A 17,025-nucleotide genomic window follows, 5' to 3' on the forward strand; every position below is an offset into this window, starting at 1 on the left:
TCCATGTGATGGTCAGGTCTACTGACCATTAAGTGGTCATGTGTCACACTGAGCTGGAGCTTTTAAAGCCTGGCTTGCCGTGGTGCGAAGCTGCTATGAATCAATGGATCAACTCTCTCTTCTCTCTTATATTTCCCTTATTTCATCTCTCTCGCTCCCTTTGTCTCTTGTATTGCTTTATATCTCTCTCTCACCCCTTTCTCTTTTATATCTCCCTTCATTACTCCCTCATATCGCCTTTCTTTTATCTCTCGCGCTCCTTCTCTCTTATATCTCCCTTCATTTCTCTCTCTCTCGCTCTCCTTCGCATGTATCTCTCTTCATTTCTTTCTTTCTTCACTCCTCTTATGTGTCCCTTAATTTCTCCGTCACCCCATACTTTTATTTCTCCATTAATTTCTCTCTCTTTCTCGCCTTCTCTCCCTGTTCTTCTGTCTCTCTCACTTTCCTTCTGTCTTAAATATCTCCCTCCATTTCTCTCGCTCTCTCACCCCTTTCTCTTTTATATCTCACTTCATTTGCCACTGTTCTCACTGTTAGCTTAAGTAGTCAGTATAGCTTATTGTTGAATCAGGACCTTCAGAGACACTGTGGTCTTTACAGTGGTCCCAGGGCATCGACATGGAGTCCACTGCATCACTGAAGGGTAAACATAAGAATGCTCCAGAACAGAGGATTGTTCATTCTGATTGGCTATGGGAATGTTCATTTTGACTGACCATGGGATTGTTCATTTTGACTGGCCAGTCAAAATTGTTCATTCCGATTGGCTGCGAGATTGTTAATTCTGATTGGCCAGGGGATTGTACATTCTACCCCTAGGTTGTATGATTTGCCAGTGGGCAGGTGCTGTTTGCTGTTTGTGTCAGTGTGTCAGTAGGTGAGCACGAGCAGGTGTATGACATGAACATAGGCATGTCTTCCACGTGGTAGGTGCTTGCTTGCTTTTTATTAAATCTATTATCACCATTAAATCTATTATCACCATAGCATATTGTGCACATGCAGTGGGACTACCATGGGACTTGCAGCTATGTTTCCTAGAGCCATTACCTTATGGTACCAAATCTGCTCATTTTTATAGCGTATTGTAGAAAGGTAACACCTTAAACTGATGTTTCCATGGTTATTCTTTGCCATTTCCAGTACCCTACTTCCTTACATCTGATTATAGAGGGTTTTTACAGAGTGGCGCCGTTGGACCTATATGTACTGGAATTCACATTGGCAACAGTGGCACTTCTGAGATTTGATTTGAACGTGTGTGTGTTTATGCATGTGGGGTTTTTTTTATGTGTGTCTGTGTATCTCTTTCTGTGTGTGTGTGTGTGTGCGTGCTTGTGCGTGTGCATGCTCGTGCGTGCGTGTGTGTGTGTGCGTGTAGGCGGTGTATAGGAGCTCAGGGTTGCCTACTCCTAGCAGAACAAATGTAGTCTCATCAGAGCTTGAGGCCAAAGTGGCCTGAAAGCTTGTAGGCCTACTGGTTCCTCTCCTCCTACGGTTCTATTTCTGGTAGATATAAGAAGCTCAAACCTCTCTCTCTATCTCCCTCCCCTGTTTCTTCATCTGTCTGTCTCTCTCTCACTCCTCTCCCTCCCATGTGTCTCCCCTGTTTCTTCATCTGTCTGTCTCTCTCTCACTCCTCTCCCTCCCATGTGTCTCCCCTGTTTCTTCATCTGTCTGTCTCTCTCTCACTCCTCTCCCTCCCATGTGTCTCCCCTGTTTCTTCATCTGTCCCTGTCTCTCTCTCTCACTCCTCTCCCTCCCATGTGTCTCCCCTGTTTCTTCATCTGTCTGTCTCTCTCTCACTCCTCTCCCTCCCATGTGTCTCCCCTGTTTCTTCATCTGTCTGTCTCTCTCTCACTCCTCTCCCTCCCATGTGTCTCCCGTTTCTTCATCTGTCCCTGTCTCTCTCTCTCACTCCTCTCCCTCCCATGTGTCTCCCCTGTTTCTTCATCTGTCTGTCTCTCTCTCACTCCTCTCCCTCCCATGTGTCTCCCCTGTTTCTTCATCTGTCTGTCTCTCTCTCACTCCTCTCCCTCCCATGTGTCTCCCCTGTTTCTTCATCTGTCTGTCTCTCTCTCACTCCTCTCCCTCCCATGTGTCTCCCCTGTTTCTTCATCTGTCCGTGTCTCTCTCTCCCTCCTCTCCCTCCCAAGTGTCTCCCCTGTTTCTTCATCTGTCTGTCTCTCTCTCACTCCTCTCCCTCCCATGTGTCTCCCCTGTTTCTTCATCTGTCCGTGTCTCTCTCTCCCTCCTCTCCCTCCCAAGTGTCTCCCCTGTTTCTTCATCTGTCTGTCTCTCTCTCCCTCCTCTCCCTCCCATGTGTCTCCCCTGTTTCTTCATCTGTCTGTCTCTCTCTCCCTCCTCTCCCTCCCATGTGTCTCCCCTCCCCTCTCTATTTTGTTCCAATGATCAGATTATGTCCCAGTCCATTTTACACACATTCAGATCTCACCGCCATAGATTTTGTCTGGCTGTCACTTTTTTGGTTTATTTCAGATCTGCCCCACTGAGTGGGGTGGCGTATCTTCCTCCTTGTTATAAAACTGTTTCATAGAGTGTCTGTCAGAGAAAATGGTGACAGGGATACTATTACCATCAACAACCACCAGCGCAGAGAGTACTGCTAACCCGGAGCTCAGACGCAGCTGCGTCTGAAGTGGCTGTAGGAGAATCGCTGTGTAATCACACGTCCACTGTGTGGACACATCTGGAGGCAGAGTGACAGCCTTCTCCTAGTTCACGCAGCATATCCGAGTGTGTGAATGAAAACCCAAACCCTAGTGCACATGCAGAAATAATGCTTAATAATGCTGATGTTTTGCATTCACTGTTGGCTGATATCCAGAAACTAGAAATGTCTGCCAAGGACCCATGGTTTTGGCCAAGTATTTCTGCTGTTGCACAAACTAGCGGTCAGGAGCAGCTCCAGCTCTATTGACGTGAGTCAGTGTGACGTGATTCATTGTGATTCATTGTGATACTTGCTAAGCTGGATCTTGTCCAGTTCTCCTGGTCTGGTGCTGATCACCTCTCGTGGTTGTGGGTCAGGTGACCTGGGCCTTGCCCTCATGCTGTGGAGACAGAGAAGTCCACTCATAGCAAGCCTGGATGTCTGGAAAACAGAGAGGGGATGAAACGTCTGAGGATGGATTAGCTTCTCTTGAATTAGGACGGTCTTTATCAGGTGCCTGCCCCAAAAGCTTACTCCACTGGCCTTACTATCTTACTAACTAGTCTTCTAATCCTTCACGTTGAGGATTAGTGGGCTTGTCTAGTGAGGAAGGTGCAATGGGCAGTAGTCTCCTCACTTGAGGAGGACTACTGACCTGCTTTACTGCTCATCAACCCTCTCTCTCTCTCTCTCTCTCTCTCTCTCTCTCTCTCTCTCTCTCCCCCCTCTCTCTCTCTCTCTCTCTCCCCCCCTCTCTCTCCCTCTCCCTCTCTCTCTCTCTCTCTCTCCCCCTCTCTCTCTCTCTCTCTCTCTCTCTCTCTCTCTCTCTCTCTCTCTCTCTCTCTCTCTCTCTCTCTCTCTCTCTCGCTGTCTTGCCCTGGCTGTTTTCTCACAGAGAGCCGACTGCTATACATTAAAGCAGGTCATTTCTTTTATGGGGTGGGTATGTATGCCCTTAGCGAGACCACTGTGAATACCTACTGAGGAGGGTGTCTGGGTAGTTGCAGCTGTATCGGAGGATTTGCCCAGGTACCATGGAAATGTTTTGTCTCCCCCTTGAAGGTTACACTTCTAATGTAAAAATGTAACAATGTTACTCTCTCCTCAATGTACAGCTCACCTCACCGCCCCTCTCTCCTCACCGCCCCTCTCACCTCACCGCCCCTCTCTCCTCACCGCCCCTCTCTCCTCACTACCCCTCTCTCCTCACCACCCCTCTCCTCACCGCCCCTCTCCTCACCGCCCCTCTCTTCCTCACCGCCCCTCTCTCCTCACTACCCTCTCTCCCTCACCACCCCTCTCCTCACCGCCCCTCTCACCTCACCGGCCCCTCTCTCCTCACCACCCCTCTCTCCTCACCGCCCCTCTCTCCTCACCGCCCCTCTCACCTCACCGCCCCTCTCTCCTCACCGCCCCTCTCTCCTCATACCCCTCTCTCCTCACCACCCCTCTCCTCACCGCCCCTCTCCTCACCGCCCCTCTCTCCTCACCGCCCCTCTCTCCTCACTACCCCTCTCTCCTCACCACCCCCCTCTCCTCACTGCCCCTCTCTCCTCACCACCCCTCTCTCCTCACCGCCCCTCTCTCCTCACCGCCCCTCTCACCTCACCGCCCCTCTCTCCTCACCGCCCCTCCTCTCCTCACTACCCCTCTCTCCTCACCACCCCTCTCCTCACCGCCCCTCTCCTCACCGCCCCTCTCTCCTCACCGCCCCTCTCTCCTCACTACCCCTCTCTCCTCACCACCCCTCTCCTCACTGCCCCTCTCTCCTCACTGCCCCTCTCTCCTCACTGCCCTCTCTCCTCACCGCCCCTCTCCTCACTACCCCTCTCTCCTCACCACCCCTCTCCTCACCGCCCCTCTCTCCTCACCGCCCCTCTCTCCTCACCGCCCCTCTCTCCTCACTGCCCCTCTCTCCTCACCGCCCCTCTCCTCACCGCCCCTCTCTCCTCACCGCCCCTCTCTCCTCACTACCCCTCTCTCCTCACCACCCCTCTCCTCACCGCCCCTCTCCTCACCGCCCCTCTCTCCTCACCGCCCCTCTCTCCTCACTACCCCTCTCTCCTCACCACCCCTCTCCTCACTGCCCCTCTCTCCTCCACTGCCCCTCTCTCCTCACTGCCCCTCTCTCCTCACCGCCCCCTCTCCTCACTACCCCTCTCTCCTCAACACCCCTCTCCTCACCGCCCCTCTCTCCTCACCGCCCCCTCTCTCCTCACCGCCCCTCTCTCCTCACTGCCCCTCTCTCCTCACCGCCCCTCTCTCCTCACTGCCCCTCTCTCCTCATCTTCCTTCTCAAAGTATGAGATCTTCCTTCTCAAAGTCAAAAAAATATTTATTGCCACTCCTACATATAGTTGTTTGTGCAGCTTCACTTTGCCAAAAAACAGATTGTAACATGACAGACACTACCTAGACACTCTAGACACTGCCCAGATGCCCTAGACACTACCCAGATGCTCTAGACACTGCCCAGACGCTCTAGACACAGCCCAGACGCCCTAAACCCTACCCAGACGCTCTAGACACTGCCCAGACGCTCTAGACACTGCCCAGACGCCCTAGACACTGCCCAGACGCTCTAGACACTGCCCAGATGCTCTAGACATTACCCAGACGCTCTAGACACTGCCCAGACGCTCTAGACACTGCCCAGACGCTCTAGACACTACCCAGACTATCCTTCCATCTAGGTGACCTATTCATCAGTTGTACTTTTCCAAGATCATTTTAGGACCCCTTCCAGAACACTTTGCCTGGTTTCAAGCCCTGCAGAAAATTGAAAGCACTTTCATGAACTATGAGTAATGACGTAGTTCAGTTATGGCAAGCAGTTTAGCAGCTCTGTGTTATGTTTACAGCATTTGGCAGACACTCTTACCCAGAGTGACTTACATATTTATTAGTGACAGCGCATGCTCGCTGGGAATGGAACCCACAACCTCGGTGTTGCCAGCCCCTTGTTCCACCTGCTCCCATCTGCCTTCACCTCTCAAGGTCAGAGGTTGGGGTCAAGGGTTACCATGCTGACCCTGCCATCTTGGACAGTTCAGAAATTTCAGTGTGCTGATGCAGGAAGATCTCTGGCTATTTAAGGACCTTCAGCGCACTCTCTAAGATGCTTCCACGCCAGTGGTGCTGCTTCCACTGATGGACGGGCTGTGAAACTTCAATCGAGTTTAATGAAGTCAGCTGTGCCTTTCAGGTGCAGTTTGGCATAACAATACAAGTTTATTTGTTTAGCACTTTTTGTACAAATTGACAATTCAAAGAGCCCTAGACAGTCAATAAAATAATAATAATAAAGCTATTACATCCAGCAATCTAATTTCTAACTTCTAAGGTTTTTTTGCAAAATTAAAAAAGTTATATAAAACAATTAATTTAAATGTTTATTATTTATTTCAATAGTAAAAATAAATTATGTAAATAACTAGGAACTAAAAATATTATATTAATATAAAAAATAATTTATAATTTAAAAATATAAAAATGTTAATAAATTAAATACAATTTTTGACTTAAAAGGAAAAATACAATAAAATTATTTACAAATAGAAAGATCTAAATAAATTAAATGTTAAAATAAAGTGCTAGAAGCATTAGAATGCTGAACATTTACAATTTACAACTTATAAGTGAATGCTAAACAAAGGTACAGATAAGCAAGAAGTTGCAAAGAGAAAGAAATGTGTCTGTTGCTCTAGAGATCCATCTATTGGTGTTTACCTTTGTGAATGTCCTTTCAGCACTAATATGAATCTGCTTTGCTTTTAACCCAGAAGAGTCACTGACTGAGCTTCTCCTATGCCATTCAGAGCTGTGCAATGTGAAAGCTTTGATAAAACATGGTAGTAATTACTGCACTAAAGTGTGTAATCAGTGCAATTACAGTTGCAAGAAAAGGTTTGTGAACACTTTGGATCTCCCCGAATTTCTGCTTTAATTACTTTAAATAAAAGAGTGATCTGCTTTTCATGTAGGAACCATTAATACGACAAATAAGAGACAAATTGCCTAAACTAGTAATAACACACAAATTGTACCTTCAGCAAATCATTCACAATGCCCTCTGTCCCTTAATTCCTTCAGTACCGCTATGAGGTACCTTTGTCTCCTCAGTAATTACATTCAGGAAGTCCCCCATTATGGGTCCTTAGTGATAGTCTTTAAATAGGACTGAGGCGGAGTTCTTGAGTAAATTCTCTGCAATTGTGTTTGTATGGAACTCTCATGGTGATCTCATTGGGCATTTCCTGGAGCAGCTCAGGGCTTCCTGATCGAGGACTATGCCTTCACTAACTCCCTCATCATGTCGCTGCTCCAGACAGCTGGGATATTGCTGCACAGCTGGGCGGCCCTACCTCCATTAGACGACCGAGCACACCCTTGCCGAAGCCCACTACAGCCTCATAAAATGGGGCTAATAAGCTAATGTTGGCAGCAGCGTGAGGCTGTTTACTGTTGTAGGAAAGCACAGATTATTGAGCTCTCAATGAATAAATGTGCATTACCACCACATTATTCTGTACTCTCTGAGGGCTGGAAATGCCAGGAAAGCAGCAGAAAATAATAGCTCAGTGTCAGGCCCTCCAGTACACACACACAGTGAGAGAGAGAGAGAGAGAAAGAGAGAGAGAGAGAGAGAGAGAAGAGAGAGAGAGAGAGAGAGAGAGAGAGAGAGAGAGAGAGAGAGAGAGAGAGAGAGAGAGAGAGAGAGAGAGAAAGAGAGAAAGAGAGAAAGAGAGAGAGAGAGAGAGAGAGAGAGAGAGAGAGAGAGAGAGATGGAAGAGATGGAAGAAGGGTAGATTTTTCCTGCTCCGTTGATTACCTGCGTCATCATCTATCCCTCTCCCCCTCCCTCTGTCTCTATCTCCCCCTCTCCTTCTCTCCCTCCCTCCCTCCCTCCCCTCCCTCCATCACTCTCTCCCTCCTCTTGATGTATTACTTTGAAGTGATATTTTCTTGTGTTTCTGTCCTCTCCACCTGTTTCCTCCAGACATGCTCATTCTGAGGAATCAGGAGCGGTCGCTGGCTCCCTCGTTTCCTCGCCTTGCCTCACACTTGATTCCGCTCTTCCTCCCCTCACGCTCACACAGTTGCTATGCTCAGTCCTTTTTATTGCTTTCTGGTTTTTTGCCATCTGACTCTGCAGAGTTGGTGAATGCTGCTCCCTGTCTTTGCCCTGTGCCATTCTGACTGCATGCATCTGTGTGTGTGTGTGTGTGTGTGTGTGTGTGTGTGTGTGTGTGTGTGTGTGTGTGTGTGTGTGTGTGTGTGTGTGTGTGTGTGTGTATACTACCATTATTCTGCTTACACTAACAGAATAAACTATATGAACATCCCTCAGGTCACAAGAGTGCCCTATAGGTTACAAGCATGCTGACTCTCAGTAGCACCCTGACTCTGACTCTGAGATGTATGCTGACTCTATGGAGACCTGCATGTCTCAAGCCTTTGACGTGGGTGTCAGAGAGCTAAACTCATATTACTGTGTTATTGTGAGGCTGATGCCAGTTCTTGAGTCATGTTCCCTGAGCCTGCCGTTCTCACCACAAAGTTAAGAGTCAGACAACGTGCTAGAAAACCTGAGGCAAAGCCTATGTTGCTACACAAAAATGCTTTGGGTTTTTAACAATCCTGTATGCAACACTGTCCTTTTAACATTACGTTACATCATGTCTATGCAGATTATTTTGAGTTGATCTGTTTACTGCACATCCACCCACACTCTTTTCAAGCAGATGGATTAATTGGCTAAATAATTCACCTTAACGCATCACTGCCCTCTAAAAACTGTCATAGAGTAATTTTAAATATGTAATAAATGAATGGAACTGATCAAGACCGGAGAAACACTAACCACACCTGCAGAGACTGAGATTAAAACGTGAGAACGAAAACAATGGAGTCCTACTGATTATGTGTCTGGAATAAATCTGGATACTGTTTACATTTAACATGCATTCTGGCATGATTCGTGGCTGTCGGGTGAATGTTGTTCCCCTGATGGACCATCTAACCCATCTTTATACACTGCTGTATGTCGTGAGATTCTGCTGAGCTGTATTTAACAGTCTCACATAAGCAAACTACAGAATAACCTCAGGCTCAGTTTCCAGTTCCATAGAGAAAGATTACAGCTAGCATTTTCACCCTCCAACCCCAAGACACACACACACACTCACACACATACACACACATATACACACACACACACAAACACACACACACACACTCACACACACACACACACACACACACACACACACACACCACACTCACTCACACACACACACCCACACACACCCACACTCACTCACACACACACACACCCATCCACACTCACTCACACTCACACACACACACACACACACACACACACACTCACCCACACTCATTCTCACACACACACACACACACACACACACACACACACACACACACACACACACACACACTCTTTCTGCCCATTATTCTCCTTCTATCTCACAGACAGTCCTATGCTGCTCTTTTACTATAATGGAAGACGGTCCTGTGAGGGCTGACATGATAAATTGGTTGTTAATTGTTATCACAATATTGGCCTTTGCAATGTTGATATTGTGAAAGGTTGCAATATGCAAATGAGCCCTCTTGGACATGTGCTGTGTGCTGTGAGCATCCAGACTAAAATGAGATGTTCTGTGGGATATTCTTCTGTGGGTGACTTGGTAGAATCATGACATTCACATGACCTGACAAATCATTTTTAGTTAATGTAATGTAGGCCAGTCTTTAAAAATGTAATCTCAAGGATTCACCTGTGTTTTAATATATTGCAAGATACACCAATCAGCCATGACATTAAAAACACTGACAGGTGAAGTGAATAACATTTGATTATCTAGTTACTCTGTTACCTTTCAAAGGGTGAGATATATTAGGTAGCAAGTGTACAGTCAGCTCTTGAAGTTGATGTGTTGGAAGCAGGAAGAAGGAGCAAGTATAAGGACCTGAGCAACTTTGACAAGGGCCAAACTAATGGCTAGACCGCTGGGTCAGAGCATTTCTAAAACAGCAGGTATTGTGGGTTGTTCCCAGTATGCACTGGCTAGCACTTACCAAGAGTGGTCCAAGAAAAGACAACTGATCGCAGGGTCATGGGCACTCAAGACTCATCCATGCATGGGGAGCGAAGGCTAGCCCGTCTGGTCCAATCCAATTGCACAAATTCCTGAGTTATAGTTGGCTATGAAAGAAAGGTATCAGAACACACAAAGCATTGCAGCATTCCATTTGTGGGCATGCGGAACTGGAGACCAGTTAGATTGCCTGTGCTGAGCACTGTCCGCCACCAAACGTGCCTACAGAACTGGACTACGGAGCTATAGAAGGAGGCCTGGTCTGATGAATCACATTTCCCTTTTGGGTGTTGTTTACTTGGGGAAGAGATGACACCAATGTGCAATATGGGAAGAAGGCAAGCTGGCAGGGGCAGTGTGATGATCTGGGCAACCATTCATTGCCAACAGTATTGCCTAATGTCAATGGTCTCTTTCAGCAAGATAATGCACCCTGCCACAGTGCAAACGTGGTTTGAGGGACTTGCTAAAGAATTCAAGGTGTTGACTTGGCCTCTGTATTTCCCAGACCTTAATCTGATTGCGTGTCTGTGAGATGTGCTGTAAAAACAAGTCTGATTAAAAGATCTGCTGTTTACATCCTGGTGCCAGATACCACAGGAAAACTTCAGAGGTCTTGTGGAGTTCGTGCTTGGACAGGTTAAAGCTGTTTTGGCAGAACAGGGGATAACTACATCTGCCTAATACTGGGGGTTCAAGGTTATGGCTGATTGTTGTATATCACAATTGTAATATGCAACAGTAGAATCACATTATAGTATTTTTGTCCATATGGTACAGCTTTAGCTCTGAGCTTTTCAAGACCCTTAGTCTGTCTGCTGAGAATTTCACTGGAGTGTAGTCTAGTCTAGTTTAGTAATAGCTTAGCTGAGTTTGGCTCAGGTGGCAGCAATTAATTGGATGAGTTTGTTGTTTCCTGTGCCAACACTCTTGAGAGTTGTGCTTAAAGAATGTGGTGGTGTTCACTGCCTTCATTCAATTTAACCATATCTCTCTCTCTCTCTCTCTCTCTCTCTCTCTCTCTCTCTCTCTCTCTCTCTCTCTCTCTCTCTCTCTCTTCACTCTCTCTCTCTCTCTCTCTCTCTCTCTCTCTCTCTCTCTCTCTCTCTCTCTCTCTTCCTCTGGGCCAGATGCCCAGCAAATGGATTTCTTGCCATTCACTCAGCCATGGGGACGTCAAGTCCTTGCACCATTCCTGTTGTAAAAGGAAAATTCCATTTTGCTCTGTCAGTCAGCTCTTTGTGAGCAGGTTTCACCACTACAGTTAAAACAGGGTCCTACAGTAAACAGGTTTCACCACTACAGTTAAAACAGGGTCCTACAGTAAACAGGTTTCACCACTACAGTTAAAACAGGGTCCTACAGTAAACAGGTTTCACCACTACAGTTAAAACAGGGTCCTACAGTAAACAGGTTTCACCACTACAGTTAAAACAGGGTCCTACAGTAAACAGGTTTCACCACTACAGTTAAAACAGCATCCTGCTCTAAGCATATTAGGTTCTGCACTTAGCCAGTAATTTAAATCCAAGGTATATTTCAGACCCTTACAGACACTGTTGGCATAGTTCATAGTTTGTAGATGTATGTGTGTAGTGTGGTGTATTTACCGTGTGTAGGTGTATGTGAGTAGTGTGGTGTATTTACCGTGTGTAGATATATGTGAGTAGTATGGTGTATTTACCGTGTGTAGGTGTATGTGAGTAGTGTGGTGTATTTACCGTGTGTAGATGTATGTGAGTAGTGTGGTGTATTTACCGTGTGTAGGTGTATGTGAGTAGCGTGGTTTATTTACTGTGTGTAAGTGTATATGAGTAGTGTTGTGTATTTACTGTGGGTTTGGTCATTTGTCTTTCTTTGGTGGTTTTCCTGACTGTTTGGAATGTTCTGGAATATTTGCTTCCTCACTGCCTTTTTGGCCTCTGCACAGCCTTGTGTTCATAGCACACACACACACACACACACACACACACACACGTCAGCTGTGGGGTGGGTCAGATTCACCCTGCAAGGAATGTCAACTATGACACACAGGATCCAAAATGAAAATCTAGGTATAAGGTATCCTGTGTCTGTTCATCTGTGTCCACAGATTTAGCCCTCATATTTTCATAAGGCTGAGATTTCACTTAGGCATTGGATTGTAGAACTGCATTCTAGAACAACTCATTTTACCAACTGTAATTTCATGATTAATTGTTGTGGATCTTTGATATCATTAAAACAAAACTGTAGAACATTTCTTCTCGTAGCTGCCAAAATGTGGCTTGGTAACGTAAATGTGTTTTTGTGTTGAAGCAGCATTTTTTCCCATCAGAGTCATTGAACAGATTGTGGATGAGAGACGTAGCATCCTTAAAGAGAACAGTCAGCATCTTAAACGCTACCCCCTGTCACCTCTGGCAACACATTGGTCAGAATCAGTTCTGATTAGAAGAAAGGCAGTGACCTATAGGTGACAGAGCTGTCAGAGCGATCCAGGTTTAATTGGATGGATGGGGCTCAGGTCTACTGGAGTGCTCCATTTAGAGGCCTTGCTTCTATGCCCTGTCGAGCTTTTTTGCTCATTAAAAGCAAGGGATGGGTTCTGTTGAGTGAGTGGTCTCACTGGTTATAAGGTTGGGTTCGCTAGAGCTGTATGAATCTGGTAGGAGGAGTTATGGGGCAGTTATGTACCAGTGTAACCTTACTGCCCTTTTTGTCCTCAGGCTCTGAGCCTTCTGGACTACTGCCATGACCAGTCAGGAGGGCTGTAATGCGGACACGCCCGCCCCCCCAACCTCCTCCTCCTCTTCCTCGCTTCTCCGCTCATCCGCAGGCCCAAAGCTGCAGGTGCAGCGCTCACTCTCCCGTGACACCATAACCATCCACTTCTCCGCCCAGGGCAAGGAGGAGGAAGAGGAGGATGAAGAGCTCTATGGCCTGGCTTTGTCCTCCTCTGCTCTGGATGGGAACGATCAGGGCATAGTTACGGCTGTGGAAGCCAGAGAGGAACTGCTGTTTGAGGGGACAGGGGCGGGGATGGCCCAGGGAGCGCTCCCCGGGTCATCCCTGCCGGTCTCCCATGCCATGAGCTCCGCCCTGGCCATCCAGCCTCCCCCTGCCAGCCTGATCTCCTCCTCAACCTGGAACCCTGGCAGCTCCTCCTGGCCCTCAGAGTATCGGCCCCAGCTCCCTGCACCGACCACCTCCTCCACCTCCTCCCCAGCCAGGACGTCAGCTGTGCACGGAAAGCCCTTTCTCAGTCTGGTGAAGTCTCTTTCGTCCGAGGTGGAGGCACGGGAAGGTCCCGGCCCTCAGCCGATGCGACGCCGCCACCTGATGAAGACGCTGGTGAAGTCTTTGTCCACCGAGCAAGAAGCCCCGCCTCCACGCCCACCCGATTCCCGCCTCAACCTGCACCTCTTCAAGCCTTTCTCCCAGCCTCGTGCAGCTGCCCCCGCCGGCAGCGACTCCAAGACAGCGCCGTCCTCGCCCCTGTCCTCGCCTGACGGCCGCTCCTTCTTCAAGGTGCAAGAGGTGGAGGCACGAATAGAGGACACCAAGCGACGTCTCTCCGAGGTCATGTGTGACCCCCTGCAGCTGCTCAGCAAGATCATCGGTGAGGAAGGAGGCGGGACCACCTCTAGCACATTTGCCACTGGGATACCAGGGGGTGCCCATCGGCCCAAAGCCCTGTCCTCCAGTGCCACGGAGCTCTCCAGCCTGGCGTCCCTCAACGGCCACCTGGAGAGCAACAGTCAGTACTGCATCAAGGAGGAGGACGTTGAGGGTGACAGTCCTCAAGGGGGCGCTGCTGGCATGCCATCCGCACCTAGGTCTCCCTCGCTGGCCCTGGACCGGTGCTTCATGTCAGCCTTAGCCCGGCAGGAAGACGAGGAGTTTTGTGAGCTCTACAGTGAGGACTTTGAGCTGTGCACGGACACGGAGGCCGACGCAGACCAAACCGACGGTCATCTTCGGCGGGGCAGCACTCTCGGCAGCGAGGGGCCAACCGAGGGCGCTGAGGCAGAAGACGAGGAGGACGAGGAGCCTCCTGGTGTGCCGCATAACGGACTCATCCTGCTCATGTCCATCGTGTACGGCTACTTCGTGCTGCCGCTGCCCACTTACATAGATGGGGTGTTGCTGGGCATGGCTGCAGGCTTCTTGCTGGCGATACTGGTGATGTGGCTCTCCGCCCCTGGCTCCTCCCACTCGGGGACTCGCCTCAGCCTGCGTAGAAGAGAGCCCTGGGGAGGGACCCCTCTCAACATCAAACAGCCCGACATCTACAAGGTAGGTCATGCTGCCGGCCGCCAACCTGTCCGGCTAGTGTGCTAACAACTGGCTAACTGACCCTATCCATGAATCAGACTGCAGGCTGGCCTGAGCCCGCAGATGGTGTGCCATGGAATTTTACCCATCATGCTCAACTCGTTCTCTTAATCCTCCTTGTTTTTGCACAAGTCATTTACTCGCATGCCGAAACTGAGAGTGCGGTCCATTATGTGGGGAGGGACGGAGCAGCACAGCAGAGGCTGATGCTGATGCGGACATCAAAGCTTGCTGTGTACACCGTAGAAAAATGCGTGTGGCGTTAAACGTGGCTAAAAACCTGCTCACTGCTCTGGGCCGCAGGGGGCCGCACACAGACGAAGGACAGTGATCCTGAGATCTGATGGGGAAGCAGATGCTTGGTGAAGGCACGTCTACCACAGCTGTTACCACAAGGCTGTTTGCAGCCACATGCAGGCCGAACATTTTGTAATGTGTGTGTGTGTGTGTGTGACCTGTAAGCTTATGTAAGTGTCTTCAACATATGTGTGGGCTGTGAAGGAGGGCAGGGGAAGGAAGTGGTGCTGGTGCGCTGTGGGTCTCACAGCTTTACGTTTAGCCTGTTAGTCTTCATTCCCCTCCGCTTCCATACTCTCTCTCTCTCTCTTCTCTCTCTCTCTCTCTCTCTCTCTCTCTCTCTCTCTTTCTCTCTCTCTCTCTCTCTCTCTCTCTCTCTCTCTCTCTCTCTCTCTCTCTCTCTCTCTCTCTCTCTCTCTCTCTCTCTCTCTCTCTTCTCTCTCTCTCTCTCTCTCTCTCTCTCTCTCTCTCTCTCTCTCTCTCTCTCTCTCTTCTCTCTCTCTCTCTCTCTTCTCTCTCTCTCTCTCTCTCTCTCTCTCTCTCTCTCTCTCTCTCTCTCTCTCTCTCTCTCTCTCTCTCTCTTCTCTCTCTCTCTCTCTCTCTCTCTCTCTCTCTCTCTCTCTCTCTCTCTCTCTCTCTCTCTCTCTCTCTCTCTCTCTCTCTCTCTCTCTCTCTCTCTCTCTCTCTCTTTCTCTCTCTCTCTTCTCTCTCTCTCTCTCTCTCTCTCTCTCTCTCTCTCTCTCTCTCTCTCTCTCTCTCTCTCTCTCTCTCTCTCTCTCTCTCTCTCTCTCTCTCTCTCTCTCTCTTTCTCTCTCTCTCTCTCTCTCTCTCTCTCTCTCTCTCTCAAAGCCTTCTGTTACCATGCGCCTCCGATGATGTAACATTACCTTTCTCCTTTGCATTAGACGTCTGGGGGCACCTTGAGCCTAAACCACAGCCTGAAGAACAGCATAATGGCATCAGAACTTGGAGTAGTTAGAGAGTTTTTATTCCTCTCTGTTCTGTCTGACTCTGCAGTGATGTTTTTTGTTTTTTGCTTTTGTTTTGTGTGTGTGCGTGTGTGTGTGTGTGTACTTCTCTGCCATTGTGCCTTTTAGCTTCCTGCTTTAGTTATTTAAACTGCTGTTCTCTCATGGTTGGGCCCTACAGTGGGTTTCTGTCTCATGGCTGATGTTTTAATCTGCAATTATGTGAGGTAGTTGCATTTCCTTTATGTTAATGGAGTCCATTAACAAAATTAAGTTCTCAAATACTGCTGAGAAACCTTAACAAAGTTGTTTCATTTCTAGATTATGTTTCAGAACAAAATAGAAAACAAATTGACTAAATAAGTAAAAAAAGAATCTCATAAATCTTATAGAAAAGTACAGCATTTTTTACAACATCCGTTGTCACAAAGCAGATTAACACATGTCTGAGTCCAAGCCCCCAGTAAGTGACAATGGCAAAGAAAAGCTCCCTAGAGCATGAGGAAGAAACCTTGAGAGGAAACAAGACACAAACAGCAGGGGGGGGGGGGGGCATCCTCCTAATATAAACAATAAAAAACAAAATAAGTAATAAGAACAAGAAAGCAATAGAAGACTACAGGTTCCTAGAAGTCCTAATCTGCATTCGATGAGTTGAAACCCGTCAAGACCTAGGAACAGGTGCCCAATCAGCCTAGAGTCTTCTACATGTTCTGGGAGTGGAAGGTGCTGGGGCAGTGGAGAAGTGGGCATCTGTGGGTGGAGGTGGGAGGAGCCACAGAAGGGGAAGGGTTTGGGGGTGGGAGGGCCCACAGAAGGGGGTGGGGTCAGGGCTGAGAGGAACCACAGCAGCTGAAAAGGGTCGAGGCTCAGCAACAACATGACACCAAGAGTAGATGTACCTTGGCAGAAAGAGAGGACAGATAATTAGGCATGATATAATATTAAACTTTAAAATATGGGTTTATAATATGGGCGCAAAGGTAGAGCTAAAAGGATAGAGCCAGAAGGAAACACAGACATGAGGGCTCCCTGGAACATCAGCACTCTGCCGCTCTTAGCCAACACACTTGACAAACAAAAAGGGACTTTTTCCATCAGATTTTAAAATATGGTAATTTTGTTTCATGCCAAAACAATCACTTGAGCAAATAATATTATGACAGCTTGTCTGGACACAAAACCGATCTGATCTCATCCAGTTTGAGCGTTCCTGCTTGCTGTCTAACCATAAACGTGAATGTGCACATGACTTATGCTGGGAACTGTTCTGCCATGGGCAGTATTTTAACATGCACCGGATTCACGTGCACTGTTTTCACGTGCGCTGCTTTCAGGGCTGGATGAATGAGATCCACAGCTACGACCCGGAGGCGTACCACGCCACGCTCACTCATTCTGTCTACGTACGATTGGAGGGATCCGTGCTACGCCTTTCCAAGCCTAACCGTAACATTCCCCGCCGGGCCTCCTTCAATGAGCCCAAACCTGACGTTACTTATGTCAGCCAGAAGATCTACGACCTGACTGACAGCAAGGTGGTTCTCCCATCACATCTTGTACATTTGTTGAAGGCAAACAAACAATGTGACTAACAATATCTGAAAGCTATTATTACCAGTAGCACTGAATTTATGTCAGT

At 48.1% G+C, this 17,025-nt stretch overlaps 1 protein-coding gene across 8 annotated transcripts in view; it reads left to right on the forward strand.

Moving 5' to 3' along the window:
• Positions 1–17,025, forward strand: part of tex2 (testis expressed 2) — a 29,903-nt gene that overhangs the window by 3,526 nt on the left and 9,352 nt on the right. For all 8 annotated transcript variants that reach the window (XR_014122681.1, XM_081710729.1, XM_081710728.1 and 5 more), the window contains 2 exons: positions 12,510–14,079; positions 16,721–16,921. Coding sequence is in view for 7 of the 8 variants with exons in the window: in XM_081710729.1 (XP_081566855.1) it covers positions 12,535–14,079; positions 16,721–16,921 (1,746 nt within the window). In the remaining variant the exon portion in view is untranslated. The remainder of the gene's footprint in view (positions 1–12,509; positions 14,080–16,720; positions 16,922–17,025) is intronic.

This window comes from Electrophorus electricus, chromosome 3 (assembly GCF_041902795.1).
Source record: "Electrophorus electricus isolate QZ-2024a chromosome 3, ASM4190279v1, whole genome shotgun sequence".
Classification (NCBI taxonomy): Eukaryota; Metazoa; Chordata; class Actinopteri; order Gymnotiformes; family Gymnotidae; genus Electrophorus; species Electrophorus electricus.